General features: G+C 36.1%; 6 protein-coding genes and 1 pseudogene across 7 annotated transcripts; 4 read left to right on the top strand and 3 right to left on the bottom strand.

Annotated features, from left to right (window-relative positions):
• Positions 1-19,198, top strand: part of LOC148178875 (sodium-coupled monocarboxylate transporter 1-like) — a 47,029-nt pseudogene that overhangs the window by 1,646 nt on the left and 26,185 nt on the right.
• On the bottom strand, positions 519-1,401 carry LOC148178888 (uncharacterized). The gene is made up of 2 exons (XM_088030147.1): positions 1,112-1,401; positions 519-1,052 (listed from the first exon to the last, which is right to left on the bottom strand). Exons 1-2 carry the CDS (start codon positions 1,173-1,175, stop codon positions 589-591), a joined length of 528 nt encoding a protein of 175 aa, XP_087886273.1. The 5' UTR covers positions 1,176-1,401; the 3' UTR covers positions 519-588.
• Prp16 (ATP-dependent RNA helicase l(1)G0007) lies at positions 2,221-12,209 on the top strand. 2 transcript variants are annotated; one of them, XM_088030135.1, is made up of 11 exons: positions 2,221-3,471; positions 3,520-3,644; positions 3,694-3,933; positions 5,081-5,233; positions 5,289-5,482; positions 9,996-10,259; positions 10,321-10,569; positions 10,620-10,847; positions 11,148-11,319; positions 11,370-11,672; positions 11,720-12,209. In XM_088030135.1, the coding sequence occupies exons 1-11, from the start codon at positions 2,303-2,305 to the stop codon at positions 12,151-12,153; spliced, it is 3,531 nt and encodes a 1,176-aa protein (XP_087886261.1). In that variant the 5' UTR covers positions 2,221-2,302; the 3' UTR covers positions 12,154-12,209. The 2 variants fall into 2 exon arrangements, with proteins under 2 accessions (XP_087886261.1, XP_087886262.1); XM_088030136.1 differs by lacking the exons at positions 2,221-3,471; positions 3,520-3,644; positions 3,694-3,933; positions 5,081-5,233; positions 5,289-5,482 and adding an exon at positions 9,855-9,945.
• l(1)G0469 (lethal (1) G0469 NlpC/P60 domain-containing protein) lies at positions 5,490-9,856 on the bottom strand. Its single transcript, XM_088030146.1, has 4 exons — positions 9,709-9,856; positions 7,653-7,967; positions 7,326-7,606; positions 5,490-5,672 (listed from the first exon to the last, which is right to left on the bottom strand). Exons 1-4 carry the CDS (start codon positions 9,728-9,730, stop codon positions 5,607-5,609), a joined length of 684 nt encoding a protein of 227 aa, XP_087886272.1. The 5' UTR covers positions 9,731-9,856; the 3' UTR covers positions 5,490-5,606.
• On the bottom strand, positions 12,198-12,868 carry LOC148178885 (uncharacterized). Its single transcript, XM_088031400.1, has 4 exons — positions 12,838-12,868; positions 12,582-12,743; positions 12,392-12,535; positions 12,198-12,325 (listed from the first exon to the last, which is right to left on the bottom strand). Exons 1-4 carry the CDS (start codon positions 12,866-12,868, stop codon positions 12,201-12,203), a joined length of 462 nt encoding a protein of 153 aa, XP_087887526.1. The 3' UTR covers positions 12,198-12,200.
• LOC148178884 (protein yellow-like) lies at positions 14,918-16,257 on the top strand. Its single transcript, XM_088030141.1, has one exon. The coding sequence runs from the start codon at positions 14,952-14,954 to the stop codon at positions 16,152-16,154; it is 1,203 nt and encodes a 400-aa protein (XP_087886267.1). The 5' UTR covers positions 14,918-14,951; the 3' UTR covers positions 16,155-16,257.
• On the top strand, positions 16,775-19,120 carry LOC148178883 (uncharacterized). The gene is made up of 5 exons (XM_088030137.1): positions 16,775-17,022; positions 17,190-17,444; positions 17,492-17,648; positions 17,694-18,691; positions 18,741-19,120. Exons 1-5 carry the CDS (start codon positions 16,821-16,823, stop codon positions 19,052-19,054), a joined length of 1,926 nt encoding a protein of 641 aa, XP_087886263.1. The 5' UTR covers positions 16,775-16,820; the 3' UTR covers positions 19,055-19,120.

Raw genomic sequence — 19,198 nt, 5'->3', positions numbered from 1 at the left:
CCCAAACCGTTATCTATTGAAGGCTGTTTTGTTAATGCAACGATGCAGAATTCTTTTACTGATTTTACGACGACCGAACGAGTGTTTACTACCACTTTTAGCAACGAAGAGCCGGACTATCAACCATTCTTCTTGTTTAGAGTGTCTTTCTACTACTATACTTTTATGGGTACTGTAGTGACTATGGTCTGTGGTCTGTTAATTAGCTACATCTTTAAAAGTGACGATCCTCCGGTTCATCGAGATTTGTTGAGTCCTATTGTTTATTTCATGTTACCCGAAAAAGAAGAAAAAAGTAAGAACTACTGTAGCTTGGATAAAGCGCTTCATTTGGTTACTGTAAATTCCGACAAAAATTGTGATCAAATAAAAACGTAATTACGTAACTTATTATAATCTCAATAAGACTAAATTATTTGAGTTTCATAAATACCATGGCTAAAGAAGCACCATAGAAAATACAAAAGAATTGTCTATAAAGATAAAGATTCGTGTAAAAAAAAAGTTACTTGTCATCATAACTTGTAGGAGTCGTAGTTTATTTATAATCCATAAACAACAAACGAGTATTATTTTATCACTACAAATTTAAGCATTTTTATTGTACACAAGCATTTCATAATTCGTGACAGCCAGTTCCTTGGCGTGATAAGCAAAATAGAACGATTTGTTCTTTATTTCATACCTACAAACTTTCCCAATAATAATCTCTCCTTGGTACGCTACCCGTCCAATATTGAGAATTTCACCATTTTCAGTACCTCCCGCAATAGGATAAGTACCATTTGAAAATTTCACATCACTTACAAAAACTGGAACCCAAGATAGCTTCTCAGGTGAATTTGTACACAAAATTTTGACGAAAACATCAGATGTGAGAACGTTAACTTTCGTGGTAGTTACCGACTTTACTCCTTCAATAATGGGTCCTATTAGAAGTCCTTGATTCGGAATATAAACTTGTCCGATGTACGTCGGGGCGTGCTTGCGATCTTGTCCTCCAGGAAAAGCATCTTCTGGGATTTCGCCCACGTAGTCTCTCCAGTAATAATCTAAAAGTGGGGGTGAAGTTAGGAAAGATTGGAATGCATGTATTTGCCCGAGTATTTACCAAATTTCTCCGAACGAAGAAGGGTTAAAGATGACAGGACGACGAGGAGAGTTGGAAATATCATTTTGATATAAATCCACGCCGCAATTAGAGAATGTTTATTTCTAAAGTTGGGTTTTTCCACTTGATAAGACGTTCTGGGTCGTTGTCAAGAGCAGATTTTTTTAAATAATCGCGCGTTGCTGTAAAACAATTTTTATGAACATGACTTAAACTAACATCTAAGCTCTCAAAAGAAAAGGAATCCTAAACTTCTAAATTTCATATAGACATTTTCTGAGATTTTTTAAACAAAATAGCAATTATTTCTACGAAAAATAGTATAATACACAACTAACATGGGATGGTACTCATTTCCCACAAGTACGAACATTTGTGCACGAGCTGAAGACGAGTGCGGCAATTTATACGAGTGGGAAAACACTTTCGATGCGAGTTTTACACTGTAGTTTTTTTATGACGGCACATGTTTATTTATTCGTGCAAAAGTAACACTGGACGATGACTGTATGGTTGTAACTGTTTGTGTGTACAATTGGACATTCACGGACATCGATTCATAATTGCTATCAAAATTATTTAGACCGTGTTATTTTTATTTTAATTTATTGTTTCGATTCAGAATTATTGGTTAATTTAATTTTAGTTTTTTATGCTTTTGTTCAAATGGATAACAATTTGGTAGAAAGAGTTCGGCTCCTTCTAGTGTGCAATATTTTGTAACCACTAAAATTTTATAAATATGCAATATTTTGTAACCACTAAAATTTTATAAATATGCAAATTTTGTGATCATTTTATTTGGCTGCATTTAACTGATAAAGTAATACTTTTAAGTATGAGGTAATCAAACAGGCCTGCGTCACATTCATGTGAGATATCCAACTTTTAGCTCTTGTAATACAACAAGCGATTATAGACGAGTTTACGTATAGCCAAGGGGCTATAGTCATATGCTCTTAATTCACTGGTGTGTACAATTTCACTTTATACACGCTAAAGATAAATGTGTTATGCAACCAGTTATACACTTTTATATTTCCGCCTTGTTGCTCGGCAATTCACAATACACGCAACGTTTTTTTAACTATTGCCACTATTACCCATCAAAATTCCCTACAATTTTGAGGTTATGTGATTCAAACAAGGTTATATTTACGTTTATCAAGTTTTTCGTCTAATCGTATAATAATGGATCCTGAAGAAAACTTGCATCGTTTAGAAGGTCTCAACGACCAAAAAGGTGGCTTAATTGTGAAAAAGAAGCCCCCGACTTTCAAGGTGCCTCAACCGTCTTTATTAGGTTTGGATCGTCTTGCTGCTGCTAAACGCAAAGAAAAGGAAGAGGCGGCTCGTAAAATGTCGTTTACCATGGAGGATGATGACCATCCTGATGATCCTTCATCAAGTCTGAGAGAAACACAGTCAAAAGACGGTCGGAAATTTCGGGCTCCCCATACTGAAACACCGACCTACACAGGAGGAATTAGCGAACAAGCCCGGGAGCGTTTAGTTGAAAGATTGAACGCGAATAAACATCGTGAAAAGGGGGTTTATGCCACGACAAAAGACAGGCATAGAAAAGAACAGAAGGAGTCTCCACGTAAAGAGCGCGAGCGGTCGCATAGGTCCAAGACACCGCGGTTTAAGGATGAACCTAAAACACCCAATTTGGGGCACAGAGATGAAATTTCCAAGTCTTCATGGGACGACGACGATGATGTTCCTTCCAGGAGGTCTTCATGGGATTTCCCAACGCCATCCACATACAAAGGAGGAGGTGGAGGCGACTGGTCTGAACACAGCAACAAACCACGTAAATATGAAGATTCTAAAAGAAGCACCAAAGAGAGCAAAAGGCGGAAATATGAAGATGAAAGCGCGAGATTCACACCTGCTCATAAGTACAATTCATGGGCGAAAGACAGGAAGAAAAGTGGGGCTACACCCGCACCTGGGAGAGAAGGGATTAAATGGGAGGATACAGTTGATCGCGAATTGTGGGAAGAAGAACAGAAAAGAATTGACAGAGAATGGTACAATATGGACGAGGGCTACGATGACGGGAACAATCCGTTCGCAAGCGTTAGTGAAGAATACACGAAAAAGAAGGAAGAACAGTTGGAACAGAGGAAGAAGAAGCGGTTGTCGGCACAGCAGAGACAGATAAATAAGGATAACGAGTTGTGGGAAAGGAACAGAATGCTGACTTCAGGGGCTGTACATTCCATTGATTTCAACGAAGACTACGACGAAGAATCAATCGATAGGGTTCATTTATTGGTACATAATATCGTACCCCCATTTCTGGACGGTCGTATTGTGTTTACCAAGCAACCAGAGCCGGTTATTCCCGTCAGGTACTTATTTCTGCTTCCATGGAATAAAGTAGTAATGATGTTTAATAGGGACCCCACATCTGATATGGCGATCGTATCCAGGAAGGGCTCCCATTTAGTCCGAGTCTACCGCGAACAGAAAGAGAGAAAGAAAGCTCAGAAAAAACACTGGGAGCTCAGTGGCACCAAAATCGGTACTTTTATTGTCTTTCACTCTTTCTGTTCTAATTTGGTCTGTATTAGGTAACATCATGGGAATAAAGAAGAAAGAAGACGAGGAAGACAAACGCTACAACAAAGACGACGACACCGCTGACTACAAAACCGATCAAAAGTTCGCAGAGCACATGAAGTCTACAGAAGCGTCCAGCGATTTCGCTAAGAAAAAGACAATCTTAGAACAACGACGATATCTGCCAGTTTTCGCAGTCCGGCAAGAGTTATTGAATGTTATCAGAGAGAACTCTGTCGTCATTATTGTCGGTGAGTAAACGCGTTCCACGAAATACGTTATAAAATTAGATAACTGGTTATTGTTATTTATCTAATCGGAAACAGTCATTTTTTGATATGCATAGAAATGCGTAGTTTCCCTACAGCATATTTCCATGATCTCATGGAATTCAAAATCATTGCGCTCTGATTAGAATGGAATGGAGGGGATGTTAAATTTTAAAATAAACTTGAATTTATGCGCTCTAAAAAGAACGACTTTGATCCAGATTATTGTTTATTTTGATGGATTTTACGGAATTTATTTAATTCTAGCATGTGGTTATTTTAACTGGGGGAGTAATTATTGTTCTTGAAAATAATTGTTTAGTTGAATTGCTATTTTGTTACGTTGTCGTAATGAATTTTTAGAGTGGTAAAGGGAGTTAATCTCGGCGCTAATGGGCAGAAATTGGGTCACATTTCAGTAAAATATTGTCTTCATTATTGATAACGGAACGACAAAATGATAATCTACTTGAAAAAATGTTTGGTGTTTTGGGAAGGATTTAGTGCAATATTTTGATTACGTAATTGCTGCTTTGTTTGTTGTGTCTAGACTCTAGACAATGTCGATGCATGTGAAAACACATAACTGTAATGAAAAAGCAGAGGATTTATAGTATTGTGATATTATTTTGATTAATAAAGACAATAATGTTGTAATCTTAAGGACTACAGCATTTTTGTAAACTTTTTATTAGCAACTAGAAGTGGTAACTAAAAATTCAGGTCGCATATCGATTTGACCGATAATGGAGATACTTGTGATAATGATAACATTGATAACCGTCGTTTTTTATTATGTTTTTTATGAAAACGTCAAATTATTTGCACATAATTTATATTTTTCTTGTTTTTGTTGATGATTTTATCTGCATCATTAATATTTTGAAATATTCATCCTTGACCAAAAATCGGAGTTATCGTTTATTTATTGATATACAGTTCATTACTTTATAAACATCAATACCATTTGTTTTGTTTTGTTCTTTTTATATAATGGTGCCCCCAATGATATTTCCTATAAGGAATCATTGAAATCAGTAATAAATGATAATCAAAATAGTAATATCAGAAAGTGAGGAAAATCGAACAAACCATAGAATGGGGATTTACAATTTATGCTATTTTAAAGGCGAAACTGGAAGTGGTAAAACCACCCAACTGACTCAATACCTGCACGAAGATGGTTATAGCAAATACGGAATGATAGGATGCACCCAACCCCGAAGAGTGGCGGCGATGTCTGTTGCCAAACGTGTGAGCGACGAAATGGGGACACAATTAGGTATAGAAAGAAATGCAACTTTTAAAATGATCTTCGATTAACAATATTTTATTAGGAGACGATGTGGGATACGCAATTCGTTTTGAAGACTGCACGTCCGAAAATACAGTCATAAAATACATGACGGACGGTATTCTCTTGAGGGAGAGTCTTCGGGAGCCCGACTTGGACCACTACAGTGCTGTAATAATGGACGAAGCTCACGAGAGGTCGCTTAGTACAGATGTCTTATTCGGTTTGCTCAGAGAGGTAAGAATCAAAGTCACAATCTTTAATAAAACTGACTACATATAAAAATAAGTCATTATATTCATATAAAAGAAATAAATAGCAGTCTTAGGAGGTAATACTAAACTTAACACTAATTCTACGGTTATTTAGCTGTCAAACTCCGGATTTTCAGGAAGAACGTGCCGGTATTTTTCAATCCATCCGTGATCTGGAAAAAAAGTGATAAGTTTTTTGTTGTTTCATCGATACGTGGCGCCGAGCCTGATTTACATTATCATATCATCAGACATCGCGGTCATTTTTAGTCTTTTTACATGCAATGTTATCTGATATCTGCGGTACAATAGTTGTACACTTACGAGGGATCAGGTTTTTAGATGTGATTTCGATTTCGTATCAGAATCATGAAAAATGAGATTGTTTATAGTGACAACCGCAAAGTTGAAAACAACAAAAAATATTATTCAGAGCTACGGCCATTGGTAAAATAACAAGCCTATAGATTTTGAATAAAATTGAAAATGTTACTCCAAAAATGAGCAGTAAATAACTATTATATCAGGATTCAGTTACCTTTTTTTTACCAAGACAATTATGGATGATTTCTAGCATTTACTGATCTGGACAGCCAATAAATGTCTAGAAACGACTATTTTGAAAACTTGGCTTTTATTTTGTTGGTTTTATTAAAATCAGCATTTTTTATTCTCCAATTTTTTCCCATTTATGAGTTACAAAGTTATAACATAATAAAATGTAAAATTATATTTAAAAAAGTTCAAACACTAATTTTTTTTGGAAAGAACTGTTTTTCTCAAATATCTTTTGAACTTCAAATCAACCGTTTCATAAGATTTTTTAATTTATTGACTATAACTCTGTTTTTTCTAAATTTTGGTTATCGAAATAACTACGCAATTTTGATATGGATATTATCAATTGGGTCAACTTGATCCTAAGTGATGTTCAAAGTGGTGAATTTAATCAGATCCGACCCATTTTTTTCACATATTGGGACCAATAAACTACGCTCAAATTAGACGGTTTCAATTAAGGCGTTTTAATTTATGATCTTCAATATCTTATTTTTTATGAACATGATAAGTGTGAATGAATTATAACCCGAATTTATTAATGAATTTTGTTCATTCGGATCGCGATTAAACATATGAAGTTGTTTGGTTTTACGTGCCAAGTATTTTTAAATTACATATATTTAATGTGAAATCTCGGACACACTTTCACTACGTTTAATTTTTAAAATTAGACCGTTGTTGAATTAAAAGTCGAAAAAACATGAATTTGAAAAAAGTCCTTTTTTGGTCAATGCCAAAGACTATATAAAATTTTCTATTACTTGTCTTCGCCCACCGTAAAAATAGTCGCGTTAGTTATGCAATTAGTCAACAACCTCAGGTGCTACTGCCAACTAAAGTCACGTGGAAGACTTCAGATAATGCGACGACATTAAATGTCAAAGCTAACAAATTTGTTATATTTATGTTTGGCCCCACCGACGACAGATCCACCGGTTTTTCCGCACAAAATAAAATTTGCCAGACGCTCGCTCTTAATTCAATTTAATGCTTCCCTTATGAGTTATTTGTTTATTTACGCGACGTCATTTATGACACGTATTAACATAATTAGATCAACTTAAACCTTTGTTTTTTTCCTCGTCCGTGCGGCTTTGGTAACCTTGAAGTTAGTGCCAAACATTGCACATGATCAGTACTGCACATGATTGACTTGCAAATAAATTTTTTCTGGTACTACGTCGAATTTAGAAAAGGTCTCGACGTAGTAGTAGATGCGAAATTTTATCGTTATCGAAGTGATTAATTTAACTCTTTGAACTAACCTTCCTTATCCTGAGATTGTTGGCGACAGGTCCATACCGACAGTAATAGGCGAAATGTTCGGTGTTGTGCCATTTCCGTTTCGAATTTTCGGCGGCTATTATTTGATTCCGGATCACTTCTTCCGGTAGCGGAGTTTCCGTTTTATCGGATTTGTTGTTGATTTTGATGGTGGTCCCGTCTGGCCAAAACTCCACTAATTTACAGGGTAGGACTTTGAATTTGCCACCCTTGCACTGTGTGATTGTATAGATGGTCAGGTATTCAGGATTCTTGCTTTTTTCTAAAAGTCACACTAAAAAAATAGTAGAAAAAAGCTTGGTACTCACCGTAGTTGGGGGCCCACATCGCCACTCCATATTTGGTTTCTTCCTGATCTTCTTCTTTCTGTTCGACAATGAACCCAGACTCTACCACAGCACAGAATATCTTCATTTCTGCATGTAAGAACCATTTCGATTCGCGTAGTTTTTGTCCGACGACAAAACTCGCAGTTCTTTTCACCGGTTCCTGCTGGCGCATGTGATACATGATGCTTCCGTTGGTTTTTGGTGGACTTCCGCTGAGTTTCTGGGAGCCACCAGTGCTGTTGGCTCTTTCTCGCCTACTCTGCTGCTTGTTCATATGGAAATTAGCCAGCGTTTCTGTCATCATATTGGAAAAATTAACACTTAGTCACAATTCAAACAGAGCTATACACTCGTTGATACGTCTATGATTGTTTAGTATACAGAGGACGTAAAACAAGTGCTTTTATCAAAACAGAGATAAAGTCCCGTATGTACCGCCATGTGATTCTCGACGAAAACGCGCACCTGACTTGCGTACGCACTCACAACAAATTGCAGAACATTTTCGAAGCGGCAAAAATTCGCGATGGTTTAAAATAGAAAAAGTGATCGCCAGACTACCGGCCAATAGCGATAATTATACACAACATAATTTAAAGGCCCTGGCTGTTATCGTGGGTATTTTAAAGTCAAGGCGCCGGTGTTTTTTCACTTCGACAAATATAAGCACATCGTACAAAGAAAGGGTTTCGGGTCAGAAGATTTTCATAAAGATACATTTTTTGGACTTAATTATAATGCCCTTCAGCATTAATCAGACGGTTATTGTTTAGTGACAATTGCGATTAACTAACTACTAATCAGTGTTATCTTTCAAGAACACTCAAGATTTTTTCATGGATTATCTAGCTTTGAGGACGATAATTTAGATAATGATTTAAAAAAAAATATATTTGTCAACGAAATGTTTACATGAAGATTCTTTCAAGGGTTAAATGCGGCTAATAAATGAGCCTGTTTTTCAGTAGCTTGCTAGCGGCGTAATATTCGTCAAAAATAAAGTTACATCACCTAAGAATTATTTATAATCACAACTCTGTGAGCTTCTTCCTTCTGTACATTGATTTTCTATTCTTTTAATCAGAAGTTTTGTTTGTAAATTTCAATTTGCACAGATAATTTGATCTAGTTTAATGATAAGATAAGATAAAAAATTTGATAAATTTAATTTTATAAAATCGCACTAGTTTGCTCTGCTAAAAATTTGCAAGTTTGCTGGTTACAATTTTAAGCTCTTTTATGTTCTTTCCTTAATTTCTATTAAAAATCTGGTAAAATAAAATTCAACTCAGAAAAAAAGGGACCAACTTCTGCTTGAAACTCGTATTTTCGGAGACTTTATGTATGCTTTAGATAAGAAGAAAAACAGTTTGAGAACTCCCGCGTGGTGCTTATGACAACTAATTGTAATTGTAGACATTTAGATAATTCCAAGCATTCTTCAAATTTTTGTTGTTCATTAGAATAAATGACCCTCAGCTATACAATTTGACCCACTGACAATTAGTCACGAAACGTGCTTTATTTTTAACTTGTTGTTGTGAAAGATAAGATTGTGTTTTAGTGCACTTATCAAAAAGGGGCTCGTCAACAACTACACGCAACAAAGTTTGATGTAAACAAATTAGCTACAAAGAAATAATTAAGAGCATTTCAAACCGCATTGCCACGATTGCGGTTGTGATTTTCCTAATAGAGGTTTTTAGGATCTTTGGAACATAACAAATATGTTTTTTACGAGGCGATTGTGGATTATCGACGTAAGAAAACAGATTAAGAAGCTTATATAAGTCGATAGTAAAGAACAATAAATATTTTGAAACAACAAACAAGGGAATCTTTTGTGTTAAAACAAAAAAATGGTTTGTCCAATGTCCAGTAATTTTGGCGCGTAGGTTGCCCGAAAGGGAACCACAGGATATCCGCTTTCTAACCGTTTTTCAACAACATTTGAATCTGAAGCTGATTAGCTTTAATATCAAAATGTAATTGTAAAAATGAATGACAGTGAGATAGCCGCTTGACCCACACTTACCCTCGACGTAAGCGTACTCCATTTGCGCTTCTGGTTGAGAAACAGTCGACCATGCAAACTTTTCTTTCAAAGAACTAAAACGTGTCAGACAACGAGAAACTGTCGTCGAGAATGTTCGTAAATAATGAAAGTACGCGGTTTTTGCTTATCTGTAAAACGAGTACACGCCTCTAGGGGGCACCCGAGAATTTGTTTTGAAATAAATGTTTTTGTTTTGGCGAAAAAGGATTTAAATAGGTAAACAGGACCGGACCTGGCATGTGTCTTAAGTGAGTTTCAATTTTTAGATCGTTGCTCGCCGACATGATCTCAAACTCATCGTTACTTCCGCCACCATGGACTCCAGCAAATTCTCGATGTTCTTCGGTAACGTTCCCACTTTTACCATACCCGGACGTACTTTCCCTGTAGAGATTCTCTTCAGTAAAAATCCCGTGGAAGACTACGTCGATGCTGCTGTTAAACAGGCTCTTCAAATCCACCTCCAACCACCTTCTGGAGATATTCTTATTTTTATGCCCGGTCAAGAAGACATTGAAGTGACGTGCGAGGTAGGTTTTCACCGCTTTTTCTCTATAAATCTGCACTTTTTGACCGAACAGATCTTTTCAGGTTTTGTCTGAGCGTCTCGCTGAAATTGAAAATGCACCAGAATTATCAATTCTCCCGATTTATTCGCAATTGCCGTCAGATTTGCAAGCAAAGATTTTCCAGAGATCGCCTGAAGGAATAAGGAAGTGTGTAGTTGCGACGAATATTGCAGAAACTTCGTTAACTGTAGATGGGATTATTTTCGTCATCGATTCGGGATATTGCAAATTGAAGGTGTACAATCCTAGGATTGGTATGGACGCGTTACAGGTACAAAAATTTTTGTAATTTTGTGGTTGTTTTTATTCATTTTTTTTCAGATTTATCCGATTAGTCAAGCAAATGCAAACCAAAGATCCGGAAGAGCCGGGCGTACAGGGCCGGGTCAAGCTTTCAGATTATACACAGAACGGCAGTATAAAGAAGAACTGTTAATTACGACGGTTCCTGAAATTCAAAGGACCAATTTGGCTAATACGGTGCTGTTATTGAAATCACTGGGTGTTCAAGATTTGCTGCAGTTTCATTTCATGGATCCTCCACCTCAGGTGAAAATCGTTTTTTAAAACGTAAAACGTAAATTGTTAGGTTTCTCTTGCATTAAAGTGACAGCGTCTTAGTAAATTTACAATACTCATTCTTTTACATTAGCAAGTTTTTTAACGGAATTGTACCGGTTTCTATTGTCTCTCTTATTAGGTATTAAGTAATTCCTGCAATTACCACAATGTTGGTAAGTTTTTTGTATTGAAACATTATTTATCATTTATTTTCGCTGATTATCAGCATGAAATCATATCGCTTCTATTATTTTCATTCTCAGAATTAATTAGAATTATTTTCCTTAGGACAACATCCTTAATTCTTTATACCAACTATGGATTCTGGGAGCTCTGGACCACACGGGAGTCTTAACAAAATTAGGTCGCCAAATGGCAGAATTCCCTCTTGATCCCCCTCAATGCCAAATGTTGATAGTGTCCAGTCAGATGGGCTGCACCGCCGAAATCCTCATCATTGGTAAAATTTCTCGTCTCTTGAAACTTAAGCTCATCGTTTCATTATTCCAGTCTCGATGTTATCCGTACCTTCAATTTTCTATCGTCCCAAAGGCCGCGAAGAAGAAGCTGATGGTGTCAGAGAGAAGTTCCAAGTCCCTGAAAGCGACCATTTAACATATCTCAACGTGTACAACCAATGGAAACAAAACAAATACTCTTCGCATTGGTGCAACGAACACTTCATTCACATCAAAGCCATGCGAAAAGTTCGTGAAGTCCGCCAACAACTTAAAGATATTCTCGTACAACAAAAACTGGAAATCAAGTCTTGTGGGACTGATTGGGATATCGTCCGAAAGTGCATCTGTTCTGGTAACTTCTTCCAATTCTGTGAGCACCTCTAAAACTCTTTTTTGTAGCGTACTTTCATCAAGCGGCTCGCTTGAAAGGCATCGGTGAGTATGTGAACTGTCGTACTGGCATGCCATGCCATCTCCACCCAACTTCAGCTCTTTTCGGTCTTGGTAGCACCCCCGATTATGTTGTTTACCATGAACTTGTCATGACAGCCCGTGAGTACATGCAGTGTGTCACTTCTGTTGATGGTCATTGGTTGGCGGAGTTGGGACCGATGTTCTTTTCATTAAAAGAAACTGGAAAAAGTGGCCGTGCTAAGAAGAAACAAGCCGCCGAGCATTTACAAGAGATGGAAAATCAGATGCAAGTGGCACAGGAAGAAATGAGGGCGAGAAAAGAAGCGGCGGATAAGAGAGAAGCTGCTTTGAACAAAGGACAAGAGATTGTTTCAGCCGGGGCTACTCCACGGAGGACTCCGGCGCGATTTGGACTCTAATTTTATATTCAAACTTTTATTTTGTTTAATTAGAGAAATACAAAACTTCAATGGTGTTTATCTGGTAATTGTTGGCATCCTGTTGAGCATTTCCAGAAACAAGCGGAAAGAAAGTCTAGGAAATGGTTAAGAATTGACGGCTCGATTCGTGTGCGTTTCTTGATAACACCATCTAAAACTTCATTTAGAACAAGTCGCTATCTAATACAAATGATCTAATGTGGTTTACCATAATAGCTTCTGCGTTTACGATAAGTGTCTTCGATGGGACCGTCGAAACTGGAGATGGAAGATAACTCGCTGATTTCGCTGTCATTATCGTATTGGACCTCTAAAGAGCTAAAGCTTGGATAACTCAACTCAGTTTCTTGATTGATTTTTTCTAGAATTTGAATGTTGGAGGACTTTTTTTCACATTTTGTTTTTACTTTTACGGGACTCGTCTTCGGGCGGCCAGAATGTGGTGTTACTTTTCACGAAGGTTATTTCTATATCTTCGTTCAGTATTTTGGACTTCTTTGTTCGGAGGAATTTTGGCGGATTGAGCATTTGTTGACAGCTGAAATTTTGACGGCGATATGAAAGACAAACTACGGGGAAACAAAATACAATGATATGTCTATCCTGTCGTTTAAAACATGTACATATTTAAAAATAGTCTTTTTAGTTTCAGTTTGACAATACTATACGATAAGAAAACTGGCGCTTTTCTCATGTTAGCAAATTACAATAGCCGGTCCACAATAGCACATTATTTCAAATTTATTTTACTGGGGGTGTGAACTTTTTAGTCTAAACCCGTTTAAAGAAAAACTTAACAGATCGTAAGTTTTTTATATTTGTTCATTTGTAATTACAGTTTTTAATTAATTATAAGTTACCCATTACCACCAGGAAATACACAATTCTGTAATAACTTTTTTTTCTTAAGGTTAAATTATTTAATTAAACCAAACTCGTTAATACCTGCCTTTACTCTCACAAATTTCTACAGGAAATTCAAAACTGCAGTTTTTTAGAGCTTGTTACAATTCTACCTTATTCGATCATAAAAAAATATCGGTTAAATCGATACACTTTATTAAAAACTTATTTTTTTATACGATAAATACACAAATAAAATAATGCATTGCTAATTAATAGTATGATTAAAAAACAAAACTGACATTTTTCGTTACAAGAACTTCGTTTCCAATTCCTAAAGCCTAGTTTACGTCGGTTTACACAATCCATTGAGCCAGTCTCCACTGTTTCCACGGAAGCACCATCCAGAACAGCAGTCAGAGTTCCTCTTACACTTGTTGTACCAGTCGGGGCGACATTGCAACGTCAATTGGCACAGACTCAGGAGCAGAAAAAGCAATAATGCCTTGAACATCATCTTGAACAAGCCTTGGATTTGTGATTATTAACACTTCAGACGAAGCAAAGGTTTGCTTGTGCTTATTACAATTTTGGTTTATATAGGTATTTGGAAGATTGTTTTTGAAAAACAGGTCAAGACTTTAGCGATAAGTTAATGTTTTCTTTTATGAACTGCAATAACAACATTTAAGAAAAATAATCCTAAAAAAATGTACTTGGTCAAATTTAGAAAATTTGAACAATTGGCAATTTTGAGATATGTATATTTTATATAAGTTCGTTTTATGTTTTTTGTTAGTTTAAAATTAGAGACTTATATCATCTTATCATTTTCGAACCTGGTATTTCCCAAAACAATTCATCAAAAATAGGGAGAAAGGCTTTTTTAAAATACAATAATAATTAAGAATATAAATAATAATTTAAAAGTACCTTATGATAAATTACGGAAGAAAAAAGACATTTTTTAGGCTGGTCCTCGTAATTCTTTAGTAAAGCTGTTTACTGACTCAAATTTATGTTAGTTTAAAAAGTAATACTCTCAAAGCTTAAAGATAAAAATTTTGTTGAAATTGGATTTTTGGCCTGTTTCGCTTTTTCCATACTTTCATTTAGAGAATATTGAGTGCTCCTCTGTTATGTTATAAAACTAAGATAACCTCAGATGGGAAATTTTAAATTGACAAAAAAACATTAAAGATAACGATAAACTCATGCTACCGGGAAAAACCACATCAAAAATCCGACGATTTCAAGTTTTCACATATTTTTATTTATGGCTTCAAAAAGACAAACATTGTTATCTTAAAAAAAAACAGACTTGTTTTTAAAAGAAAATCCCATCTTTGAATTTCCTAAATTTCAATGACGGCAATAACCCTGCTGACCAATCAGGATATATAAACTAAAATTGAAGTGAACAGAAGGCAGAAACTTATTTGTAACTGAAGTAACCAAAAGTATATAATTTTAACATCCAAGATGATGCTTAAAACATTATTTCTTCTATTTCTTCTGAATCTGTGCCATTTGACGCTGCAATGTCGCCCCGATTGGTTCAACAATTGTAAAAGGAACACTGATTGCTGCTCTGGATGGTGCTTCCGTGGAAACAATGGAAACTGGCTCAACGGACTGTGTAAACCGACATAATAACATTTTGTAAAATTTTAAAATGCCAATTTTGTTTTTAAATTGTTTTTTAATAGAAGTAATATTTATATATTTTTATCTTTGCTATTCCCAATGTCACCTTTCATAGCACTTTACCAACAGGTAGATAAGCTTTAACAACAGATTAATGGACATCATTATCTGACAAAATGCGCCGTATAAAATAAAAATGGACTTATTAAGAAGTTTTGTTGAACACTTTTCGATAACGTATATAAGTAAATGCTTTCTGCACACGATCAGAAGTCAGCACTTTGAAAATGAACGCTGTTGTTATCGTTCTGATATTTTTGTCTTTCTGTTACTGCCACTTCGGTGCCCATGCAGAAAAAAAAAGGTTTGAACTCGAATATCAATGGAGCCTTTTGAATTTCACTTGGCCCAACGAAAAAATCTACAAGGACGCTATCGATACCAAGAGGTATATTCCAGAGAATACCGCTATGGCTGGTATAAAATTCTACAAAAACAAATTTTATTTGGCTATACCACGACTGTGTGATGGTGTTCCTGTTACAATGGGTTACTTTTCCACCGATAAGAAGACTTTAACACATAATCCTCTTGTCACACCTTTTCCAGACTGGGAAACAAACGATCCCAGCAAGTCGAGTTGTGACAAACTCTTTGAAAACGTGCAAAGTATAGAAATCGATAAAGATGGCATCATGTGGATTATTGATGGAGTGCGGCTTAACCCCAAATCGAAGTGCCCGCCGAAACTAGTTCTGTACGATTTAAACAAGAATTCTGTGGTGCAAAGTTACGAATTTCCGAAAGAAGTGTGCTCGATTATTGGTGGATTTTTAAATGATTTAGTTATCGATGATGACGGTGGAGGTTTCGCTTACATAACAGATCATAGTTACATAGATCCAGGTTTAATCGTGTACTCCAGATCTGAAAATCGTGCTTGGAAATTTAGAGACGCTTCGATGATGCCAGAACGCAATTCGAATTTTGAGGTAAAAAAAGTTCCTTTGACAACACTAGAACCCATAGATGGAATTGCACTATCACCAGCAGGTTCAAAAAGATTTGTTTATTATACTCCTTTTTCAAGTTACAAGCTTTTTGCGATTAGCACCGACATCCTTAAAAGCGAAACAACTCTTGCTAAAGGTGATTGGAGAAATGATGTTAAATTTATTGGAATACGGTCAGCTCAAGGTGATGGCATGATAGTGGATTCATCTGGAGTGTTGTATTATGGGTTGGTGCCATCTTATGCTGTTGCAAAATGGGACACCAATACTGTTTTTAAAGAAAAAATTGTGGATCAAAATTACGATCTTATGGTGTGGACCGATAGTTTCGCTTTCGACGATAAAGGATATCTTTATTTACTAGCAGATCACATGGAAAAATTTGCTATTCAAAAATGTCAGTATAAAAAGAAGAAAATTGAAATCAATTTTAGGATTTTAAAGTACTTCACTGGTACTAAGAGTTATTTGTTTTGAATCATTGCAAGATGTTGCTTGGGATGAAAATTTTAATGGATTATAATTGTAAGATGTAGTAAGTAGATGTAGTTTTCATTTGGGGTGAAAATAAAAAATTCGAATAAACGCAGAATGAAAAAAGTGATTATTTTCAATGTAACCAAAAAATTTTGTTTATTGCACTTTTGGTTTATCAATTCCGTAAAAGTGATTGTGATAAGACTTTACCGACATGCCATCATTGGAATTTCAGACGTTCGAAGAATAATTTCAATGTCAAGGTCCTTATAATTTATCTCTCAAAAGTAATTATACAATAATACGTAATTTTGCGTTTCGAGTATCGGGCGATCAAATAAAAATTCCTCCCCAGTTACTGTTGGAAGGCGTGTCTGTCATTATCGTGTCAATATCTACGATTATCAGTTTTTTGCACCTGGAGATGACGTAACCTATTGAACGCTCTCCTAAGCAACCCGTAAATTACAATATCTCCTCGTAAAGAGGAATCACAGGAATGCCGGCAATTGGCAAATACTTCAACAGTGATTCATTGTTCAAATGTTGATAGTAACTGCTCTGAGCTATTTGCGTCTTAGCTATCAGCACAATTGACCCTGATGTAAGCGTCAGTTTTATTTTACGATTTCGCGAAGTTGATGCTCTGTGAGCGTTAAGGCCAAGATGACAAACTTCGATGATTTTTTGAAATCGATTTGTTCAAGCGTTACAAAATTGGATTCGATTATTGAATCTCTGAAGAAATTGGAAAAAGAATTGGTCGAAGAACGCGAGGACAAGTTGAGACTTAAAACCAGTGGTACAGTTCTGGGCACAGTGGGAACTGCTGGGACTGTTACTGCTGCGGCTCTCGCACCTTTCACAGGTATTGTATGGTAGATAATAACTAAAATTACTCTGCCAAATATATACCGGTATCCATAGTTATTTGTGTATCAAGGTTGTAAAGATCGTTGTTTGACCTCCACCATTTAGATAGATACTTAATAGTCTAAACATGCTTTTCTTAATTTTTTTTCCACAATTATTTAGCCGGGCTTTCACTAGTAGTTGCTGCGGGTATTGGAGTAACTGCATCGGTAGCTGGAGGAGCAACAAATATTATTTCTGATTATGCTTATAAAAAGGCTCAAGAAGTACATCTAGAACAATTGAAAGACTTTGTGAGCCAATTAGAAAAAATAGGGAAACAATTGGATGATAAACTTGGTATCTACGAAGCGTGTTTAAATTATCTAGCAAAAGAAAACTACGATCAAGAGACAGCTCACAGCATCTCTTTGGATTGTGAGTAAATGTTGACAGTACAACTTGTTTTAACTTTGTTTATTTAGCCTTGAAAGAAAATGTGTTGTCTTTGGTGGAGTCTACTCAACTATTCTTGTATGGATCAATCATAAAAAATACTCCGAAAGTTAGACTAAGCAACTCCAAACAAGCGATGCACGATTTGTCTGCGTGCCAAGGAATTATCGTCAAAGACATACTAAGGTAAACCTTCTCGCGTTTAAGTTTAATGTTTATTTATTTATGTAGAAATCGAATAGTTATGGATTTGGACCGAAATAGGAAAGTATTAATAGCAGAACCAGGTTTTGAAACATTTCTCGAGATAAACCTGACGGCTCTCTCTGGAACTCTCGGAATGATAAAAGTTTATGATAGCTTGGAAAAATCGGTGTCGTCGGCTATTGCTGCTGGAAAATTCGGTGTCACTTCTTCGGCACAGATTTTAAAAACAGTCGAAATATCTGCAAAAGAAGCTGCATCTTTTGGAAGCGCCGGGGCTAGCGCCTCTAGCGCGGCTCTTAAAACTGGTACTAAAACAGGAATGAGCACAGCTGGAAAAGTTTTGTCAGTGGCCACAGTGGGGGTTTCCGTGGTCCTGACCGCTTATGAAATCGGGAGTTTAATAAAAGAATTCAATGAAAAAGATGTGCTTACAGAAGAAGTAAGAAAGATTATTAATTTCTGTCAACAAAAACAACAAGAACTTTCCGCATTAAGCGAAACAATGAAGAAACAGTCTGATGATGATGACGAGGCGTGCAAGTGTAAGAACATCCGACTCAAAGTTCTGTATTTCAACTCGAGAAGTATGAACTCTGATTACGCTTATGCTCAAGAAAAAATGAGGAAGATCCGAGAGTTACTCTTCTTGCATAGGCCGAACATTGTGGCTGTTTGTGAGACATGGTTGAACAACACTCATGAAGATAATGAGATCGAAGGACTTCTTTCTATGACGGGATATTCTATATTTCGACAAGACAGAGGCGCTGATCATGATTCTAGCATGTTTCGACATCTCTCAGGCTCAGACAGAAGAGGCGGTGGTTTGTTAGTAGCGTTTCGAACAATCGAATCGAAATTTTCTTTCTCCAGATTTAATCACCTGGATTACAAAGACAACTTGATGAATTTTCTGGGTTCTTACAAATACTTGTGTAATAAATGCGTGAGAAGAAACACGAGTCCTTTTAAATTCGGTTTTATTCTTGCATACAGACCACCTGGCTTATCAAGTTCAGAAGGTAATACATACAATAAAAATAATATTGTTGAACTATTTCTATTTTATAGACAAAATGCTTGTGGAAGTGATGAATGATAATTGTGATAAGATCATGAATGGTCACGACGCGTTTGCAATGGTTGGTGATTTTAATTGTGAAAAAGTTTCTACACTTGGATTTAGCAAATATTATAACACCTCATTTCCATCGACTCATATTGGTGGAAGAGGGTTAGATCAGGTGGTTTATTATGATAGCAGGTTTGTTACTGATGCACATGTTGTTGACGGAGTTAGCGATCATAGTGCCATCGTTTTTAATTTGAATTTCGGAAAGGATTACATTCCATCGAGACCATGCAAGGCTAAGCGTTGTACATGATTGATTTATTATATAATTTTTTTGTATGTTTATATGGTACTTAATAAAATAAAGCCAGTTTTTATTTCTGTGTCGTCGGTAATCGACTACAATTATGTAATTTATTTTTTTGTAAATTGGTATAACTAAATTGGGTCGTGTTCA

This window comes from Gnatocerus cornutus, chromosome 2 (genome assembly GCF_029298725.1).
Source record: "Gnatocerus cornutus isolate USDA-ARS CGAHR chromosome 2, icGnaCorn1.1, whole genome shotgun sequence".
NCBI classification, from domain to species: Eukaryota; Metazoa; Arthropoda; class Insecta; order Coleoptera; family Tenebrionidae; genus Gnatocerus; species Gnatocerus cornutus.
This window is presented reverse-complemented; position numbering and strand designations above follow the sequence as displayed.

What these genes read in the sequence shown, in the direction of transcription:
- LOC148178884 (XM_088030141.1), top strand. Translation starts at nt 14,952, where the DNA reads ATGAACGCTGTTGTTATCGTTCTGATATTTTTGTCTTTCTGTTACTGC.
- LOC148178885 (XM_088031400.1), bottom strand. Translation starts at nt 12,868, where the DNA reads ATGAGAAAAGCGCCAGTTTTCTTATCGTATA. An exon ending in CGAAGACGAGTCCCGTAAAA is followed by an intron (nt 12,536 to 12,581) that starts GTAAAAACAAAA and finishes TTCAAATTCTAG; the next exon opens with AAAAAATCAATCAAGAAACT. An exon ending in CACTTATCGTAAACGCAGAA is followed by an intron (nt 12,326 to 12,391) that starts GCTATTATGGTA and finishes ATGAAGTTTTAG; the next exon opens with ATGGTGTTATCAAGAAACGC.
- LOC148178883 (XM_088030137.1), top strand. Translation starts at nt 16,821, where the DNA reads ATGACAAACTTCGATGATTTTTTGAAATCGATTTGTTCAAGCGTTACA. An exon ending in GGCTCTCGCACCTTTCACAG is followed by an intron (nt 17,023 to 17,189) that starts GTATTGTATGGT and finishes ACAATTATTTAG; the next exon opens with CCGGGCTTTCACTAGTAGTT. An exon ending in ATCGTCAAAGACATACTAAG is followed by an intron (nt 17,649 to 17,693) that starts GTAAACCTTCTC and finishes TTATTTATGTAG; the next exon opens with AAATCGAATAGTTATGGATT.
- Prp16 (XM_088030135.1), top strand. Translation starts at nt 2,303, where the DNA reads ATGGATCCTGAAGAAAACTTGCATCGTTTAGAAGGTCTCAACGACCAA. An exon ending in ACATTGAAGTGACGTGCGAG is followed by an intron (nt 10,260 to 10,320) that starts GTAGGTTTTCAC and finishes AGATCTTTTCAG; the next exon opens with GTTTTGTCTGAGCGTCTCGC. An exon ending in CCGAAAGTGCATCTGTTCTG is followed by an intron (nt 11,673 to 11,719) that starts GTAACTTCTTCC and finishes TCTTTTTTGTAG; the next exon opens with CGTACTTTCATCAAGCGGCT.
- LOC148178888 (XM_088030147.1), bottom strand. Translation starts at nt 1,175, where the DNA reads ATGATATTTCCAACTCTCCTCGTCGTCCTGTCATCTTTAACCCTTCTT. An exon ending in TCTTCGTTCGGAGAAATTTG is followed by an intron (nt 1,053 to 1,111) that starts GTAAATACTCGG and finishes CCCCACTTTTAG; the next exon opens with ATTATTACTGGAGAGACTAC.